Source organism: Oryctolagus cuniculus, chromosome X (genome assembly GCF_964237555.1).
Source record: "Oryctolagus cuniculus chromosome X, mOryCun1.1, whole genome shotgun sequence".
Taxonomy (NCBI): domain Eukaryota; kingdom Metazoa; phylum Chordata; class Mammalia; order Lagomorpha; family Leporidae; genus Oryctolagus; species Oryctolagus cuniculus.
Window position 1 is genome coordinate 50,609,710 of NC_091453.1, and position 21,603 is coordinate 50,631,312.

Consider the following 21,603-nt stretch of genomic DNA (forward strand, 5'->3'; position numbering starts at 1 on the left):
CAGCACTTCTGCTTCCCAATGTTCTCTTTAGCAGGAAGCTGGAATTAGGAGTGGAGCCTGGACTCAAACCCAGGTACTCCCATATGGGATATCACATCCCAACAATGTCTTATCTGCCAAGCCAAATGCACACCTCCAAATGGATATTTTTAAAATTCCAATTTGCTAGGACATGTAATAATTTTACATCAGATTTATTCACATCATTGTGATTTTTTTAAATTAAGTATTAGAATTAGCTTTCATGGCCAATCCTATCTGAGTGGTTGGGGAAAATCTGGAATTTTTAAACATATAATAATAAAAGCTAAAACTTATATATAGCCAAACACTTCTTAATGAGCTTTACACACATATATATATGTGTATATATATATATAAAGATTTATGTATTTATTTGAAAGGCAGTTACAGAGAGGCAGAGGTAGAGAGAGAGAGAGAGAGATGGGTCTTCCATCCACTGGTTCACTCCCCAAATGGCCACACCAGCCCGAGCTGGGCTGATCCGAATCCAGAAGCCAGGAGCCAGGAGCTACTTCCGGGTCTCCCATGCAGGTGCAGGGGCCTAGGTACATGTGCTGTCCTCTACTGCTTTCCCAGGCCACAGCAGAAAGCTGGATTGGAAGTGGAGCAGCCAGGACTTTTACAGTGCCCATATGGGATGCTGGCACTGCAGGCGGCAGCTTTACATGCCCCACCACAGCATCAGCCCCAATTTTTACATACATTAACACATGTGTAAAGCCTATAGGGTAGGTTATATTATTATACAAATTTTATAGAAACTAATGCACTGACATGTTAAATAATGTGCTCAATAGATAATCTGTTCACAAACTGGAGTAAGCTATTCTAGGTTTATAACACCATAAAATGTATTTTGTCAACCTGTTTCTCCAATATTTAAGGTGATCCTTACCATCATTTCAGGTTCGGTACAATTCCTATCCATCTTCCCAATATCAAAGCTTTGGCTATAAGTAAAGAGGAAAAAATATATATGTGTATATATAGTCATTTCAAGTTATATACAATTGCTCAAGATTATATATTACAAATGAGACACAATCATGCTATATTCCAACTTTTATTTTTTAGACAATAGATTATTAGCCAATTAATACATGAAAATCAGTTGTATAAAAAAACTTTCTAACTGTGGAAAACCACATTTCCTCAGGAGATATTGAATAAATCACCATTGTAATTATGTTAATACTTATTTTTCACTATCATTAAAATAGTTTATATATGTATTCAAGTTCTTACCTAATGGACATACTTTAAAGTCTAAGAGATACAAATATATTTTAAAATAAATGCAGCTGTTATCACAGAAACAAATTTGTTATCAATATTCATTAAGTCTCACAATACCCTTTGTTCCACTATGGGTTCCCTTTTGCAGCTGAATGAACCAATGTGGTAGTGAAGTGATTTCTAATATACCCTAGATTGGTAATGGCATGAGAATGAGAGGCTGGGGAATACAGAAATTTGACTTTCAGTTATCTGCTTTAATTACCAAACCATATTATCTATGGGACATTCTTGTAAGTACAAATAATATATTAATATTAGTCTTAGTGTTTGAAAACCTAAAACCTGAAAAGCAAAACAAGATCACTTACCATAAAATGGTTTTCCAAGAAAATATACAAATAAAATCCTGGTAAATTGAACTAAACTGAAGACAGTACTTTGAAATAGTCCTTTTAAAAAAATTATAAATCCCTGAACTGAGTAAACTGAGTTTTTCTCTTGCTAAGAAAAATATAATGCTGGCCTAGTCACTGTAAGCCCTATCTGTTAAAGTTTTTTTTTTTTTTGGTACATTAAAAGTTCTACTTCCAGTTTTTTAAATAACCAGTGAGGGTGGGAATTCTGCAATGGTGGCATAAGGAGTTCTTTGAACCCTCTCTCCAGTGAAACAACCATTCATCTGGAAAATTCATTAAAACAAACAACCACTTAAGTACATAAAGAAAATGAGAAGGCATTTGTTCATGAACATCAACTAAATGTCAGCATGAACAGAGAGTTTGTGGGGGCCAGCGCCGTGGCTCACTTGGTTAATCCTCCGCCTGCGGCACCGGCATCCCATATGGGTGCCGGGTTCTAGTCCCAGTTGCTCCTCTTCCAACTAGTTCTAGTCCAGCTCTCTGCTGTGGCCAGGGAAGGCAGTGGAGGATGGCCCAAGTCCTTGGGCCCCTGCACCTGTATGGCAGACTAGGAAGAAGCACCTGGCTCTTGGTTTCAGATCGGCGCAGTGCCGGCCATAGCGGCCATTTGGGGAGTAAACCAGCAGATGGAAGACCTTTCTCTCTGTCTCTCTCACTGTCTATAACTCTACCTGTCGAATAAAAAAAAAAAAAAGCGTAAAACGAGAGAGTTTGTGGCATTTAAGCTATTATCTGCTCCCAACCATACTAGCTCCACGTGATGGAAACTACACCACATGTGTGCAGCTAAGAAGATGGAAATTCCTTCTCCCTCCAGCTCCTAGAGTGCTAGGCCCTAGTTTCACCTTGAGAAAGAAAGATAGGCTACCAACCTTTCTTACCATTCCTAGGCCTGTGCTGTGGAAGTGCTATTTGGGCAGGTGTAACTGATAGAGTTTGGTTTCCTTTGCTCATTCACCTCTCACTTTTAGGATAAGGGCTCTACCACACGTGTGACAGGTTAAGGATACTAAGTCTCTGATTACCTTCACCATAGCTGGTTCATAATGTAGAGGTTTGATGACAGAAGGGCACACTGAGAAGAACAGGAGCCTAGCATCCACTCATAGGTCAAAGATGACATTCCATGAAAAGCATGCCCTGCTTCTGTTTCCCAGCTCCGGTCATGTGACACAAAAGTTCTGCCCAGGAAGGAAAGCAGGCAGTAAAGAGGAAGAACCTTGAATCACTTCCTGAGAAACTGATTTTATTTGGAACTCAGCATGGAGAAGCTCATGCCTAAGGGCACTGTCAAAAACAATGGTGGTGATTGTGGTGACGAGCAATTAAGAAAGAAGTTTGTGGGCTCCACGCTGTGGCACAGTGGGTTAAGCCACTGCCTACAGCACCATCAACTCATATGGGTGCTGGTTCGAGTCCCAGCTGCTTCACTTCCAATCCAGCTCCTTGCTAATGACCTGGGAAGGCAGCAGAAGGTGGCCTAAGTCCTTGGGCCCCTGCCACTCACATGGGAGACCTGGAAGAACCTTTTAGCTTCTGGCTTCTCCCTGGTCCAGTCCCGGCCATTGCATCCATTTGGGGAGTGAACCAGAAGATGAAAGATCGATTGATCGATCGATCTCTCTCTCTCTCTTTCCTTCTCTCTGTAACTCTGCTTTAAAAAAAAAAAAAAGAGGAGGCTTGTAGCTCTATGATGAAAGCATCACCAAGTGAAACAGCAGGCCAGCAAGAAAGTTATCAGAGAAAAATAGGTAAAGAAACAATACAAAGAACATCCCTAGGGTCACACCACTCGTGGGGCCAGAAGACTGTGCACATGTACTAGACTGTATACAGACACAATCAGAGGCAGCTTAGGGGCTAACTAGAAAGCATTACTCAAAGCATACATAGAACCATCAATAAAGAGCTTTGAGCTTGATTGGTCCAGTGGGCTTAAGCAGAACCTCTGAACAAACAGCAGCTGAACATTAAGCAGAACTGAAGGATAACTGTAAGGAAGCTAAGCTTAAAATCAGATCAATCTTATACCTAGTAGTCTGTGAGAGTGCGCACATGTCCAAGATTGTGTTCTCTCAGTCATAAGTGGAGAGAAGGAATCTGAGATCTACTAGTCTGGCAGAATGCAGGGCAAGACCATAAAATACCTGAACTGTGAGAACAGTCCCTAAACAACATTTAACAGAGAAAGGTGAAAATCTGACTGGCTAAGTGGACTTAAGTACAAATTTTGATCAATACATTAAGGATGCAGGAGTAATCTCTAGGGTAGCCATAAAAAGATAAAAACAAGAAGAAAAAATCTGAATAGGGACATTAGAGGTGAAGCACTTAAGAGAATTTACCAAATGAGTTCACTTATATGAGTAAATGAATAAATGACCAAAGAAATAACAAAAACATCATTGAGCCCTGGAAAGAAGTGAAATAATATCTAGATTCGCTACAATATGTTGTCCAAATATCTATTTTGCAACAATATATTACAAGACATGCAATAGAACAAGAAAATGTGATCCATAATAGAAACTTCCTGTGAGAAGACCCAAATATTACACTTAGTAGAAAAGGACTTCAAAGTTATTGCAAATATATTTTTTAAAACTAGAGGAAAATCATGTTTAAGGAAATAAAGACATGATAATGACTCACAATGTAGAAAATAAGAGTACAACAAATGAGAGATAAAAATTATAAAAAGAAATAAATGGAAATTCTGGAGTTGAAAAGTACAATAATTAAAATGAAAAACTCACTAGAAGGGCTAAACAGAAGATCTAAACACGCAAAAGAACAAATACTAGAAGACATAGCAATAGAGATTATACAAATTTGAAGAAACAAAAAAAGAATGAAAAAAATGAACAGAGGCTCAGAGAAAAGTGGAATGGGACTAAGCACATTAAGATAAAGATATAGATGATAGATAGATAGATAGATAGATAATGAAAGTCTTAGAAAGAAGAGAGAAAAGGGACAGAAAATATTTAAAGAAATAATGGTCAGAGAATGAAATTACCAAAATGGCTGAGTAGGAAATCCCATCCTTCTTTTCTCCCTCCACACACCCAAATAGATCAGCTAGCAACTATCCATAGAAAATAACACCCTGATGAAAGACCTAAAACATGAAAATAAGATCGAATTGTCCCCATATTCATAAAACTGAATAAAAATCACATTTATAGGATAAGAGACATGGTTCTTACGTGAACTGTTTCCCCTCCCCCTCTTAACAGGAGACTCACCTCCACATACAGAGAAACCCCAAGGCCCTATAGATTTCTCAGAGAGAAAAGAAAACAGAAAAAACAGACACCTATCTTCTGTAGTGTTCTGAAATACTTTCTTGGAAAACCACTATGATCTTACCTCATAGGGAACCTAGGGGAAAACTGAATAGGCTAGACCACCCAAGGCCAGATAGAAACAAAGCAAGGAGATGGAGGCCACAGACAGCAGCATACAATTTTTAGTGAAACCACCACATACCTGCCATCAGTAGCAGTCCACTAGCTAACATCATAGCCCATAAGCCTCAATTAGCTAACACAGTCCAGCAGTAAAACCAATCTGGTCACTTCCAGAAAAGGTAGAAGGTGCTACTGGGCTTGAATCCTTAGATAACCAGGCTCTGGGTTTAACATGAATTTATAATCCAAGGCCTCCCTGAGAGAGAGAAGACCCCCTCCCCCACAGCATATTCCAAAAACTACCAGGCCACACCTGAGAGTTTAAAAAGCTCCCCCAGTGGTCACAAAGACCACTCCCAGACTCTGTCCAGGATGTGATAAGACCAAAGTTTTGAACTACAAAGAAAAGTAGGCACTAGTTTTGTCACACCGGGGAATTTAAACAGTGTCCTTTGCTCCTCAAGGCCTCAAACACCATCTCCAGACCCCACCAAGGAAGGAACAAGGCCAGCACAGAGTCAAGAAATACAACCTGTGACTCAACTACATCAGTGACAACTGCAATGACCCACCCTGTAGTGGTCTGCCTAATTGCAGACCACAATCAGTGTTCTTGTCTGATAGAACAAAATCAGCTGCTACATCTAAATTCAAAGCAAAGGAGACACGACAGCCACCTGGAAAACCTGAAAGAAAGCTCTACAGGACCAGGGACATTACAAGCTGGCCCAGTAGAATCATAGGCTATCATAAATAGTGAAAGTCTATCACTTCCAAAGAATGCCTGTAGAAGGCAGAAAAGGTAGTTGCCTCCACAAATGTGAGAACACTAACATCTTAAGGACACAAGTATTATAAAGACTCAGAAAAGCATGACACTTCCAAAAAAATTCTCTAAACAAAGCTCCAACAATCCTAAAGAAAGGGAGGTCTATGAAATGTCAGAAATATAAGTCAGAATAATCCTCTTAAAGCTCAGTAAACTCCAAGAATCAACAGGAAAAAATTTCAGTGAAAATTGGAAAACAATACATGAAGGAAATGAGAACCATGACTAAGAAATAGAAACAATTTCAATAGCCAAAATAGGGATGGAAATTTAGCTGAGTAGTTAAGATGCTCATATCGCTTTGCAGAGTCCCTGAGTTTAATGTCTGTTTCCAGCTTCTTACTCCAGTTTCCTGATAAAGCAGACTGGAAAGCAAAACATACGGCTCAAGTTATTGGGGTCCTGTCACCTATGTAAAATACTTGAGTGGACTTCTGAGGTCCTGGCTTCAGCCTGAGCCAATCCTGGCCATCGTGGGCATTTAGAAAATGAACAGCAGATAGAAGATTCTCCCTCTCCCCCGCCCCTCTGTGTGTGTGTGTGTGTACCTCTCAAATAAAAATTAATTAAAAGGAAACAAACAGAAATTCCAGAGATGAAGAAAACAATGGCCAAAAGTTAACAATCAGCAGAAAATTTAAATAGTAGGCTCAAATAAGCTAATGAAAGAAGCAATGAACTTGAAGATGGAACATTTGAAATTACCCATTCAGAGGAGAAAAAAAAGAATGAAGGAGATCCATGGGAATTATAAAATACCATCAAGAAACCTAACCTAGGCATAATAGGAATGAAAGAAAGTGAAGAAAGAGAAATAGGGCCAGAAATCATATTTAAAGAAATATTGGACGAAACCTTACCCAGTCTGAAAAAAGAAGCCAAAACCCAGGTAGCAGAGATCTCTAATCAAATACAACATAAACAAGAGTTTACCACAACACATAATAATCCAACTATCAAAAATAAAGCTTTTAAAAGCATCAGGAGATAAGAAATGCATCACCTATAAAGTAGTCCCAATATGGAAACATAACATACTGAAGCTTATGGGACACAGCAAAAACAATTCTAAGAGAGAAGTTCATAGGAATCAATGCCTACATCAGAAAAATAGAAAGAGCTCAAATGAAAAACCTAACCTAACAATGCATCATCTCAAGGACACAGAAAAATAAGAAACTAAATGCCAATCAGTAGAAGGAAAGAAATAATAACAATTACAGCAGAAAAAAAAGAAAGGTTTAAAAAGCAATACAAAAGATCACTAAAACAGTTGATTTTTAGAAATAACAAAACTTTAGGTAGACTAAGTAAAAGGGACAGAAGACTCAAATAATATCAAAGATAAAAATGAAGACATTACAACTGATTTCACAGAAATAAAAAGGATAAAAGACTATTATGGTGTCAGCATTGGGGCAAAGCAAATTAAGCCACTGCTTGAGATGCTTCCATCCCATATCAGAGGACCAGTTCAAGTTGGCTGCTCTGCTTCTGATCCAGCTTCCTGTTAACATGCCTGAGAAGGCACTGGATGATGACCTAAGTAATTAGGCCCCAGCTACCAATGTGGCAGACCAGCATGGAGTTCCTAGCTCCTGAATTCAGCCTAGCCCAGCCCTGACTGTTGCAGCCATTTGGGGGAGTGAACCAGCAGATGGAAGATCTCTCTACCTCTCTCTGCCTTTCAAATAAATAAATAAATAAACAAATCTTTTTTTAAAAGACTATTATGAATGTCAACAAATTGTAAAATCTAGAAAAAATGGATAAATTCCTGGGCACATACAAACTACCAAAACTGAAACATGGAGAAAAAGAAACTAAACAGATCAATCATGAGATTTAATCAATAAATTAAAAGTTTAATACCAAAGAACAACCCAGGACCTGATGGTTTCACTGCTGAATTCTACCAAACATTTAAAGAACTAATACCAATTTGTCTCAAACTATTCAAAAAAGCTGAAGAAAATAATTTTTCCAAACTCATTCTACCAGGCCAGCAATAACCTGAAACCAAAACCAAATAAGGACACAACAACCAAAAACTATAGGTCAATATCCCTGATGAACATAGATACAAAACTCCTCAATAAAATATTAGCAAACCAAATTCAAAATCACATTTTGAAAAATCATTGAGTGTGGACATTTGGCGTAGCAGTTAAGGCACCCTTGTACCCTATTAGAGTACCTGGGTTCAAGTCTCAGCTCCACTGTCAATTCCAGGTTTCTGCTAATAGGTAGCCTAGAATTCAGCAGGTAATGGCTCAAGTGGGTAAGTCTCTAACACCCATGTGAGAGACCTGGATTGAGTTTCTGGCTCCTGGTTTCAGCCTGGCCCACCCCAGCCATTGTGGGCACCTGGAGAAGGAACCAGCAGATGGGAGCACTCTCTCTGTCTCTCTCTCTCTTTCTCTCTCTCTCCAAATTAAAAAAAAAAATGAGCATTCACTATGGATCCCTGGGATGCCAAGGATGGTTCATTACATGCAAATCAATAAATGTGATACACCATATTAACAGAATCAAGCACAAAAATCATATGATCAATAGATGCAGAAAAAGCATTTAATAAGATACAACACCCCATAATAAAAAACTCTCAACCAATTAAATATAGAAAGAGGGTACTTCAACACACTAAAGGCCATCTGTGACCAACCCGTAGCTAATATCACACAGAACATGAAAAACAAAATTTTGAAAGCTTTTCCTCTAAGATTCAAAACAAATCAGGGATGCTTATTCTCACCACTTTTGGTCAACATTCAAGGAGATTTCAAAAACATCATAGGAAAATGGAATCAAAAGATAGGTTCATTTTGAAACAAAAATTTTTAAAATCTATGCATAGTTTTTCTTTTTTAACCCAGAAAACTTTTATATTTAAGGTATACAAGCTTCATGCATTTCATAAATACAAATTTAGGAACATAGTGATCCTTCCCGCCCTACTCTCACTCTCATTTGCACTCCCAATCTTCTTCCTCTTCCCTCTCCTATTCCCATGCTTATTTTTTACTAAGATCTATTTTAAATTAACTTTATGCACATAAGATTAATCCTACACTAAGTAAAGAGTTCAACAAATAGTATGAAAAAAAAAACCTGTTCCTCAACAGTCAAGACAAGGGCTGTTCAAGGTCACCACATCTCAAAGTGTCAATTACATTTCTATAGATTAATTTTAGGTACTTTATTAGTTACCACAGATTAGGGAGAACATATGTTATTTGTCCTTTTGGGACTGGCTTATTTCACTAAGCATAATGTTTTCCTGTTGCATCCATTTTGTTGCAAATGACAGGATTTAATTTCTTTACTACTGTGTAGCATTATATGCATAGTTTTGCATAAGATGCATTTTCCATGATTTTTGAATATCTCTCTTATGCATGTACCCAAAGCAACATATCATGTATAATCTAACAATATTAATATTAACATTAAGCATGAATGGATTAAAGAATACAATCAAATGGTAGAAATTTTCAGACTGGATCTACAAACAAGATCCTACTTTATGTTGTCTATAAAAGACACACTTTAGATTCAAAGATTGAATCTAAAAGAAATTTAAAGTAAAAGAATGGAAAAAGTATACCATGTAAGTAACAAGCATAAGAGAGCTAGAATGGCTATACTAATATCACATAACTTAGACTTCAAGACAAAAATATTATAAAAGATAAAGAACAATATTTTATAATGATAAAAGGACCAATCCATCAGGAACATATACCAGTTATAAAAATAAATGCCCCAAATACATGAAGCAAAAAGTTACAAAATGGGGGCCGGCGCTGTGGCGCAGCAGGTTAACATCCTGGCTTGCAGTGCTGGCATCCCATATGGGCGCCGGTTCAAGTCCCGGCTGCTTCACTTCCTATCCAGCTCTCTGCTGTGGCCCGGGAAAGCAGTGGAAGATGGCCCAAGTCCTTGGGCCCCTGCACCCACATGGGAGACCCAGAGGAGACTCCTGGTTCCTGGCTTCGGATCAGTGCAGCTCCAGTCGTTGTGGCCAATTGGGGAGTGAACCATCAGATGGAAGACCTCTCTTTCTCTCTCTGCCTCTCCTCTCTCTGTGTAACTCTTTCAAATAAATAAATAAATCTAAAAAAAAAAGTTACAAAATGGAAGGGAAAGACACATAATTTTACAATAAGAGCCAGAAACTCCAACAATTCTTTTTTTTTTAACTTTTTGCCTTGCAGAGTTAGACAGTGAGAGAGAGAGAGAGAGAGAGAGAGTTATAGACAGTGAGAGAGAGAGAGACAGAAAAAGGTCTTCCTTCCATTGGTTCACTCCCCAAATGGCCACCCCAGCCAGCACTGAGCCAGGAGCTGGGTACTTCCTCCAGGTCTCCCATGCAGGTGTAGGGCCCAAGCACTTGAGCCATCCCCCACTGCCCTCACTGCCCTCCCGGGCTACAGCAGAGAGCTGGACTGGAAGAGGAGCCACCGGGACTAGTACCTAGCGCCCCAACAGGGACTAGAACCCACTGTGCTGGCGCCGCAGGCGGAGGATTAGCCAAGTGAGCCATTGCAGCGCCAGCCCAACAACTCTCTTTCAATAATGTATCAGACAACTAGTCAGAATATTAAAAAGTAAGTAGAAGAGTTGAAGAACAATATAAACCTACTAGACTCTAACACACATCTATAGCACATTCCACTCAATATTGGATTCTTCTCAAGTGCACATGGAACATTATTCAGAATAGAACGTATGCTGGACTTCAAAAAGCCACAGTAGATTCAACAGGATTGAAATCAGATAAACTATGGTCTCTATCCACAAGTAATTAAATTAGAAATCAATAATAACAAGAGATTTGAGAAATTAGCAAATGTGGAAATTAACACAATTTAGACAATCAATGAGTCAGATAATAAGTTACTAAAGGAATTAGAAAATTTCTTGAGGTGAGTGAAAAGGAAAATACAAAATGCCACAATTTACAGGATGCAGCTAAAGTAATGCTTAGAGGAAAATTTATAGCTATAAACAGCAATGTTATAAAGGATTAAGATCTCAAATTAATATTCTGACCTTTCACCTCAGGAAGATGTTAAAGGAAAAGCAAACTAAACCTTTAGGCTTGCAAGCACAAAAGAGAAGAAATCCTAAAGGTCAGAAAGAATGTAAATGACATAGACCACTGAAGAATAACAGAAAAAAAAATCAACAAACCCAAAAGTTAGTGCTTTCAAAAAATAAAAAATAAAAAAACCTGACAAACCATTAGCTACACTTACCAAGAAGAGAGAACACTTAAATTATTAAAACAGGATGGAAGAGGGGACTTCATTACTGCTCCTGGAGAAGATGATTCATAGAAGACTAGAGACCCATGGCCTAGCTAGATTTCCTTGGAAAAATCTGTTGTGCCAAAATTTCTATGACTTTATCTGTCCAAAGATGAAGTTGACTTAAATTAGTCATATTCAAACCTTTTGTAAGCAAGTGAATCATTTTTACAACAAAATCTTACAAGGACATGTTAAATAAGAAACTGAATAAAGCCTAACTTCCTTATCTGAAGCAAGATGAGAATCTCAAAGAATTGAAAGAAAGACTCCTTTTCCTCTTAAAGAAGATCCTGATGCTTTTCTGGAAGAATCAAGGACATCACAGAACATAGTTTGTAAATTACTCAACTAGATTCTAAGATTTCTTCCAGCTCTAAAGTGTTATCGATATTAAATTATATTCTATATTGAAATTACTATAATAAAATTCATCATATTTCCACTAGATGGTGCTAATACATTCCATTTTCCATCAAAAACAGGCCATGTATATTATCATTTTTAGAATTAATAATTTTGGTATAGTATATTATTATATACAATACCTTTAACTTTTCAAAATACTACTATGGTATTTATGTTATCCTTATTACAAGTCTGTGACACAGATAATATTGTGCTTATTTTTCAGGTGAGGGCATTGTAGCACATAGTAGCTGGCTGATCCAATGTTAGTTTCCCAGTAATAGATTTTTCTGCCACCTATGATATCGTCCCCTAGATCACACTGCCTACATATACACATATAGATATATAATAATGCTAAATTCTGGTGTTTGAAAAGAAAAGGGAACAGAAAATAATGGACAATAAGTTACATTAAAACTGTTACAAACTTCCTTTGGGTTTATACCATTTATATTTGTGCTTATAAATATGTTTATATTTTCTTAGTATAAACATTTGATGACATGTTCACTATAACAATAATAAAGGTTAAACAATGATAAATCAAAATATAACATACTGAAATATTACCTTATAAATATAATAGCTAATTTTAAGTCTAGTACAGAAGTTACATAATCCAGTTTCCCTAGACTTTAGCAATATGGATTTAGGAAGTAATAGTACAATTTTGCTGAATTTGCCTCTTCCAATTCCATGAAGCATATAAAACATTTTTATCTAAGCAGGAGAAGAACACATTCCTCTTCTTGCTTGGGAATACTATATCCAGAATAAAAACTATTCCTGAATAGCAACTCACATTAACAACTTACATTACCAACTGAGACAAGTTTCAGATTATTTAGAGAATTAAAAATGGTGTTGCAAATGGATCTCAAAAATTACTCCATCATACTGTTTACCCAATCATTCATTTACGTCCAAAAACCCTATCCTTGAGTTTACTTTTAAATAAATATATATATATATATAATACAAACTGTAGCAATAAAAGAAGGATGTTGCTCCATGTGTATTCCATTGGGAGAAAGTCAGCAGAGCTCCTAGATGAGTAATTCAGAAATACTCTCATTTCTGATACCCTATAACCTCTTTGGGAATTTATAAGCACCTAGTCTCTGACCTGTAGGTCAAAGAGATAAGGCTATTACCTTTCATTTACTAAAGTCAATGGTAGGTTATTTTTTATAGAACATATTTAGGGTTTTATCCAATTCTCCAGGATATTGTCCACTTCAAATGTATCCTGTGACTTCCCTCAATTTATCTCACTATATCTAATATAACAAGAGATCATCAATTAGGAATTTTCTCAAGACTGGCATTGTGGTGCAGTGAGTTAAGCCTCCTCCTGCAACACCAACATCCAATATGGCAGTTTGAGTCCTGGCTAATCTGCTTCTGAATCAGTTCCCTGGTAATGCACCTGGGAAAGTACTGGAAGATGGCCCCAGTGCTTGGGCTCCTGCATCCATGTGAGAAACCAGGATGGAGTTCCAGGCTCCTGGTTTTGGCCTAGCTCAGCCCTGGCTATTGTAGTCATTAGGGGAGCGAACCAAGAAATGGAAGATCTCTAACTCTGCCTTTCAAATCAATAAGAAATATTTTTAGAAAAAAAAGAATTTTCCCATACAGTCTTTGGCTTGATTCAATTGCACTAATTCTCTTGATTTACAATCCATTTTGAAAAAACTCAACTTCTCAAATCTTCCAAATCAATTTCAATGATTTTTCTTTTTTCTATATTATTGAATATATGAAGAGTTTTAAAAATGATTTTTGGAGGCTGGCACTGCGGCTCACTTGGCTAATCCACCGCCGGCAGTGCCGGCAGCCCGGGTTCTAGTCCTGGTTGGGGCGCCGGATTCTGTCCCTGTTGCTCCTCTTCCAGTCCAGCTCTCTGCTGTGGCCCAGTAGTGCAGTGGAGGATGGCCCAAGTGCTTGGGCCCTTACCCGCATGGGAGACCAGGAGGAAGCATCTGGCTCCTGGCTTTGGATTGGCACAGCGCTGGCCATAGCGGCCATTTGGGGAGTGAACCAACGGAAGGAAGACCTTTCTTTCTGCCTCCCTCTCTCTCACTAACTCTGCCTGTCAAAAAATGATTTTTGGAAAAAATTATAAAAACCAAATGCTAATAGTGAGCATCTATGAGTATATGATTAAGGGAACTTTTTTACCTTTCATGTTTTTATGATATTTAACTTTTTTTAAATTTTTTTGACAGAGTTAGACAGTGAGAGAGAGAGACAGAGAGAAAGGTCTTTATTCCATCGCTTCACTCCCCAAATGGCCACTACGGCCGGAGCTACGCTGATCCGAAACCAGGAGCCAGGTGCCTCTTCCTGGTCTCCCATGCGGGTGCAGGCAACCCAAGCACCTGTGCCATCCTCCACTGCCCTCCCAGGCCACAGCAGAGAGCTGGACTGGAAGAGGAGCAATCGGGAGTAGAACCTGGCACCCATATGGGATGCCGGTGCCGCAGGCAGAGAATTAACCAAGTGAGCCACGGCACTGGCCCCGATATTTAAATTTTTATGGTGAAAATAACTTCTTTAATGAAAAAAGGAAGTTTTAAACTTTATTTTTACTGTATCCATAGCAACTTATTTTTCATCTTCATTGTTCTATGCTGCATTTCATTTGACATAATTAGAAAAGGGATAGTCTTAGGCCTACCACTGTGGAATAGGCTCCAAGCCTACCCCAGCATACACTGGTCCAAATAGCCCCAGGAACCAGGTACGTTCCAGTGCCAGACTTGTCAGTGAACCCAAAGCTCAAGTCCTGCCCCTGGGGCCCCAGGCTCCATATCCATCCCAACATAAGGCTGGTCCCATAGCCCCAAGCTACAGGTATACTCAAGAGCCAAAACAGCCCTTATGACATCAGGCTCTAGGTCAATCTCACTGATCCAAACTCTAGGCACACCTCAGAAGCACAGACTTCAAGCCTGTCGGAGTTCAAACACACACACACACACACACACACAACATGATCTCAGATTCCAGATGACCCAGGACACTGGCCCACTCCAGTGAATCCTGGCACCAGGCTGGCCCCCAAAGACATAGGTTCCAGACTGGCCTCCACAGACATAGGCACCAGACCAACACACCTGAGAATTCCAGCAGCAAGTCTGCCCATGAATCCCTCCAGATGCCCATCCAGAATGGTGACAGGCTTTCCACGTTAAAGCCAACCTAAAGACTGGGAGAGGTGACCACTTATTCAAACGTGCAAACACCAATGCAAGGCCACAAGGATCAAGAATAATTAGAGAGGGGGAGGCGCTGTGGTGTAACAGGTAAAGCCACTTCCTGCAGTGCCAGTATTCCATATGGGTGCCTATTAAGGGTCTTAGCTGCTCCACTTTCCATCCAGCTCCTTGACAATGTGCCTGGGAAAGCAGCAGAGGATAACCCAAGGATTTGGGCCCTTGCACCCTGCACGTGGTTGACCCGGAAGAGGCTTCTTGCTCCCGACTTCCACCTGGCTCAGCCCTGGCCATTGCACCCATTTGTGGAGTGAATCAGCAGATGGAAGATTCTCTCTCACCGCCTCTCTGTAACTCTGCCTTTCAAATAAATAAAATAAATATTTTTAAAAAATAATAATCAGGGAAACATTATATCATCAAAGAAACAAATTAAAGCACCAGTCACTGACTCTAAAGAAATGGAAATCTGCAGGTAGGCTAGTGGTTAAGATGCAATTCGGGATGCCTATGCCCCATATTAGAGTGCCTGAGTTTGATTCCTGGCTCTATTCCCAATTCCAGATTCTTGCTAAGGCACACTCCTGGAGGCAGCAGTGACGGCTCAAGTAGTTGGGTCCTTTCCACCCATGTGGGAGACCAGGATTGAGTTCCCAGCTTCTAGCTTGGCCAGGCCCAGCCTGGGCAGTTGTAGGCATTTAAGAAGCAAACCAGTGGATGGGAGATATTCTCTCTCTCTCTCTCTCTCTCTCTCTCTCTCTTCCCCTCTCTCCTTCCCTCCCTCCCTCCCTCCCTCCCTCCATTTTTTAATTCTGTTTTTTTTAAGATGTACTTATCTATTTGAGAGGTACAGTTACAGAGAAAAAGAGAGAGAGACAGAGAGGAAGGTCACTCCTCAAATGGCCACAATAGCCAGAGCTGGGACAATCCAAAGCCAGGAAGCCAGGATCTTCTTCTGGATCTCTCACACAGATGCAGGGGCTCAAGGACTTGGGCCATCTTCTACTGCTTTTCCAGGTACATTAGCAGGGAGCTGGATCAGAAGTGGAGCAATAAAGACATGAACCGGTGCCCATATGGGATGCCGACACTGTAGGCGGCGGTTTAACCCACTATGCCACAATGCTGGCTCTTCTGTGTGCCTTTCAAATAAATAAATAAATAACATTTAAGAAAGAAATAGAACCACCTTTCAAATAATTCAAAAAATCACCTTTAAAAAGTTCAGTGAATTAAAAAAAGGAACACAGATAGTTAAATGAAATTTGCAAGCTGATGAACAAAATAAGAAAATTTCAATAAAAACAAACCATAAAAAGGAACCAAAAATTCTAAAGCTGAAGAACACAGTGGTGAAACTGAAAACAACAGAAACCCTCACTATCAGACTTGGTCAAGCTGAAGGAAGATGCACCAAACTTAAAGACAGTTCATCTGAAATTACCAAAAGGACAAAAAGAAAAAAGAACAAAAAAGTATGAAAAAAGTCTATGGAACTTCCAGATTACCATCAAGCAAAATGTGTGTGTGTGTGTGTGTGTGTGTGTTATGGGAAGCCCAGAAGGATTCACAGAAAGGAACATGGAAAGGGAAAGAGTCAGAAAGTTTATTTAAGGAACTAAAGACTGAAAACTTCCCAAATCTGGAGTGAAAAGAGAACATGTAGATTTGTGAAGTTGAAAAAAAAAAAGATGTTAAACAGATTAAAGAGATCATCACTGAGATGCATTATAATCAACTTCTTCAAAAAATCAAAGAAAATGGGAGATTTTGAAAGTCACAAGCAAATAGTGACTGTCACGTAAAAGGGAACCTTAAGATTATCTACCACCAGATTTCTCAGCAGAAACCTAACAGACCTGGAGAGGGTGGGATGAAATATTCAAAGAGATAAAAGGAAAAAACTGCCAAAAAAATACTGTACCCAATCAAGCTGTCCTTCAGAAATGAAGGAGAGATAAAGATTTCCTCCAACAAATAAAGCTATGGGACTTCATCATAATTAGACCTGAATTACAAGAAATGAGAAAGGGAGTTCTTCAAGTTAAAACAAGAAGATGCTAGCTAACAATATGAAAACATGTGAAAATAGAAAACTTGGCCGGCGCTGTGGCTCAATAGGCTAATCCTCCGCCGGCAGCGCCGGCACACCGGGTTCTAGTCCTGGTCGGGGCGCCGGATTCTGTCCCGGTTGCCCCTCTTCCTGTCCAGGTCTCTGCTGTGGCCCGGGAGTGCAGTGGAGGATGGCCCAAGTGCTTGGGCCCTGTACCCACATGGGAGACCAGGAGAAGCACCTGGCTCCTGGCTTTGGATCAGCACGGTACGCTGGCCTCAGCACGCCAGCCGAGGTGGCCATTGGGGGTGAACCAACGGAAAAGGAAGACCTTTCTCTGTGTGTGTGTGTGTCTCTCTCTCTCTCACTGTCTACTCTGCCTGTCAAAAATAAAAATAAATAAATTAATTTTTAAAAATGAAAATAGAAAACTCATTATAAAGGTAAGAATACACTCAAATATGCATTAAATCACTTTTAACTGCAGCATAAAATTTAAAACAAAAGTATCAAAAATAAAGTATAACTACATTAACTTGTTAATGGATATAAAATATAAAAAGACATAAACCGTGAAACCAAAAACAACTTGGGGGAATAAAATGTAGAGCTTTTGTATGTGATCAAAGTTAATCAGCTTCAAATAGATTAATACAACAATAAGGTATCTTGCATAAGCTTCATGGTAGCCACAAAACAAAAACTTTTAGGTGATACACAAAAGATAAAGAGAAAGCATACCACTACAGTAAATAATCAAATTACAATGAAAGAGAGCAAGAAAGTAAGAAACAAGAGAACTCTAAACATGCAGAAAATACTTAAGAAAACAGCAATGTCTTTATCTATCTTAATACATTTAAATGTAACTGGATTGTATTCTCCAATCAAAAGACATAAAAAGGCTAAATGGATTCTTTTTTTTTTTTTTGACAGGCAGAGTGGACAGTGAGAGAGAGAGACAGAGAGAAAGGTCTTCCTTTGCCGTTGGTTCACCCTCCACTGGCCACCGCAGCCGGCGAACTGCGGCCGGCGCACCGCGCTGATCCGATGGCAGGAGCCAGGAGCCAGGTGCTTTTCCTGGTCTCCCATGGGGTGCAGGGCCCAAGCACCTGGGCCATCCTCCACTGCACTCCCTGGCCACAGCAGAGAGCTGGCCTGGAAGAGGGGCAACCGGGACAGAATCCGGCGCCCCAACCGGGACTAGAACCCGGTGTGCCAGCACCACAAGGCGGAGGATTAGCCTAGTGAGCCGCGGCGCCAGCCTAAATGGATTCTTAAAAAATATGATATAACTATTTGCTTCCTATGAAAGTGTCACTTAGCTTTAAGAAAACATAGGCTGTCGGTGAAGGGATGGAAAAATATATTTCATGCAAATAACAAGTAAAATGGACCAGGGAACAGCTATATTTATATCAGAAAAAAATAGGCTTTAACTCAAAGACTATCACAGAAAACAAAGAAGGTTGTTATACCATGCTAAAGAGGTCAATTCACCAAGATGATAACATTGTAAATAGTTATAGCAGAGCACATCAGAGCACTTCAAATATAAAGCAAATATTAACTGAAGAAAGAAATATACAGCAGTACAGTAATAGTAGGTGACTTCAATATCCCACTTTTGACAATGGTGGAGTAGGGAGGGATCTTGCTGCTCGAGTCTAGAAGATAGTTTTTAAAAAAGTGGAAAGAGTGCAGTCTCAGAGAAGAGTTAGGGAGAAAACAGCAGAAGAAACTCTACGTTAATTGGAGGAACACAGTGGACCTACGTGGAGGGCAAGGACACACACAACTCAGGACCCCAGCAGTCTAGAGCCTCCACACCAGCATTGGAGAGCAAGGTGCAACCGGACTTCAGCAGCACAAGTCACTAGTGAAAAAGTTGCAGGAAGAACCTAGAGGGAATCCAGCTTGGAGCCCTGTGGGGGGTAGTGTATCCACCAAACTAGAGAACAAACAAAGAGGGGGGCATATTTTCTCTCTCTCCAATCACCTTGCAATGGCATCCTGTAACAAGCCAACAGACACATATGTAGCAGCTGCACCAGCTTGTGTCCATGCCCAGCAACCAGCCAAGCGGAGACTCCTGAGTCTGGTGGGGAGAATACACAGGGGGCTGGGTACTTGTGACTGTGGGAGGCCTGTGTGCCAGGACTATGAAAACACTGAGACTGCATGAGAGGACTTAGGTGTGGCTGGGACATCGGGCAGCCACTGTAGAAGGCTCTACAAGATCAGGGCTCCCTGGTTACTTGGCAACAGACATTGCTGGGGAATCTGAGCTTACACTGAGGACTGCACAGCACAGATCCTTTGTCTGGTCCTTGTGGCAGAGTGGACAAATAATATACTCACTGGGGCACTGGTTTCCTTCAAGGATAGGAGCTCAGCTGAGTGTATGCCAACAGACAAGAAGAAACTTCTCCTCTGATTAAAAAAAAAAAAAGGAGATTTACCACCCCAAACCGGGGTGTGACACCTCAGACATGCCCTACATCCTGGAGCAATGAACAGAGCTCTGTGGCCATTCCTACCATATGACTCTAGGTATTTCCTTACAGCAGACACTCCACTAATCCAATCAGACATAGTCCAAAGATAAAAGACACCACAGCAAAAAATCAAAGAAACTAACAAGTATCCTCACAAATGCCAAATAACAAATGCACCAATCCAAGAAACAAGAACAAGGAAGACAACGTGACACCCCCAAAAGAACACAATACCTCAATACTAGATTGTGAGGATGATGAGATTGAAGAAATGCTAGAAATGGAATTCACAAAATTGATCATAGATATACTTAGAAGTAATTAGACACAAACGCATGACATGAAAGAAAATTTCTCCCACGAAATTGAGATCTTAAAGATAAATAAAAATGAAATCTTGGAAATGAAGAATTCAATAGAATAAATAAAAAATACAATGGAAAGCCTTAACAACAGAATCAGTGAAGCAGAAGAAAGAATATTCGACTTAGAAAACAAAGCACAGGAAATTATACAGACATACCAAACACCAAACACAATAAGAAGAAATTAGAAAACTAAAATACAATGTTGGGACTATACAGGATACTATATCAAACCATGCAACATACAGGTTCTAGGAGTTCTTGAAGGTGTGGAAAGAGAGAAAGGATTGGAAAGCCTTTTTAATGAAATAATAACAAAATTTCCCCAATTTGGAGAAAGAAAGGGACATCGAAGTACAGGAAGCACATAACTCCTAATCAACATGACCAGAAAAGATCTTCATCATGACACATTGTAATCAAACTCTCCACAGCAAAACATAAAGAAAAGATTCTTAAATGTTCAGGAGAGAAATGCCAGTTTACTTTCAGAGGATCTCCAAGCAGACTCACAGCGGATTTCTCACCAGAAACCCTACAGGTTTCTTTATATATATATGCATACATATATATATATATATATATATATATATGAGAAAAAAACTGTGAATTAAGAATACTATACCCTGCAAAGCTCTCATTTATGAATGAAGGTGAAATAAAAAACTTCCATAACAAACAGAAATTGAAAGAATTTGTCACCACCTGTCCAGCCCTACAAAAGATGCTTAAGGATGTGCTACACACGGAAGCACAGAAACATGGTCACCACTATGAAAGAAGGTAAAAAAAAGAAAACCAGCAAAAATTCAAAGGAAATTCATAGTAAAAAATAAGAATATTTTTGGAAAAATGGCAGGGCAGAGTTGTTACTTATCAATAGTCACCTTGAATGTAAATGGTCTCAACTCTCCAGTTAAAAGACACAAACTGGCTGAATACATTAAAAAAACAAAACCCATCTATTTGCTACCTACAACGACCACATCTTACCAACAAAGATGCATGCAGACTGAAAGTGAAAGGATGGAAAAAGATATTCCATGCTAACAGAAACAAAAAGAGCTGGTGTAGCCATCTGAATATCAGAAAAAACAGACTTTAACACAAAAACTGTTAAAAGAGACAAAGAAGGGCACACTATGTAATGATTAAGGGATCAATTCAATAGGAAGATATGACTATTATAAATGTATATGCACCTAATGACAAGGGCACCTGGCTATTTAAAAGAAATGTTAAGGGATATAAAGGGAGACATAGACTCAAATACAATAATAATGGTGGATTTCAATACCCTACTTTCAGCAATGGACAGATCAACCAGACAATACAAGTAAACAGCAGAGTTAATCGCCACTATAGTCCAAATGGACCTAATAGATATCTATAGAACTTTTCATCCTACAGTTGCAGAATATACATTCTTCTCACCAGTGCATAGAACCTTCTCTAGGATTGACCACATACTATGCCATAAAATGAGTCTCAGCAAATTCAAAAAATCAAAATCACACCATGCATCTTCTAGGACCACAAGGGAGTGAAGCTGGAAATCAGTAACTCAGGAATCTCTAGATCAAATGAAAACACATGGAGATTGAACAACATGCTCCTGAATGAACAAGTCATAGAAAAAATCAAAAGGGGAATCAAAAAAATTTCTAGAAAGAAATGAAGATTATAATACAACATATCAAAATGTATGGGATACAGCAAAAGCAGTGTTAAGAGGAAAGTTTATAGCAACTGGTGCCAACATCAAGAAACTGGAAAGGCACCAAATAAATGAGCTATCAATGCATCTCAAGGATCTAGT

At 39.2% G+C, this 21,603-nt stretch overlaps 1 protein-coding gene across 1 annotated transcript in view; it reads right to left on the reverse strand.

The window, feature by feature from the left end:
- The window catches only part of TEX11 (testis expressed 11), a 295,189-nt gene that overhangs the window by 180,315 nt on the left and 93,271 nt on the right, over window positions 1–21,603 (reverse strand). Inside the window, exon 9 of the mRNA XM_017349668.3 lies at window positions 920–974. Coding sequence (XP_017205157.3) covers window positions 920–974 — 55 coding nt within the window. The remainder of the gene's footprint in view (window positions 1–919; window positions 975–21,603) is intronic.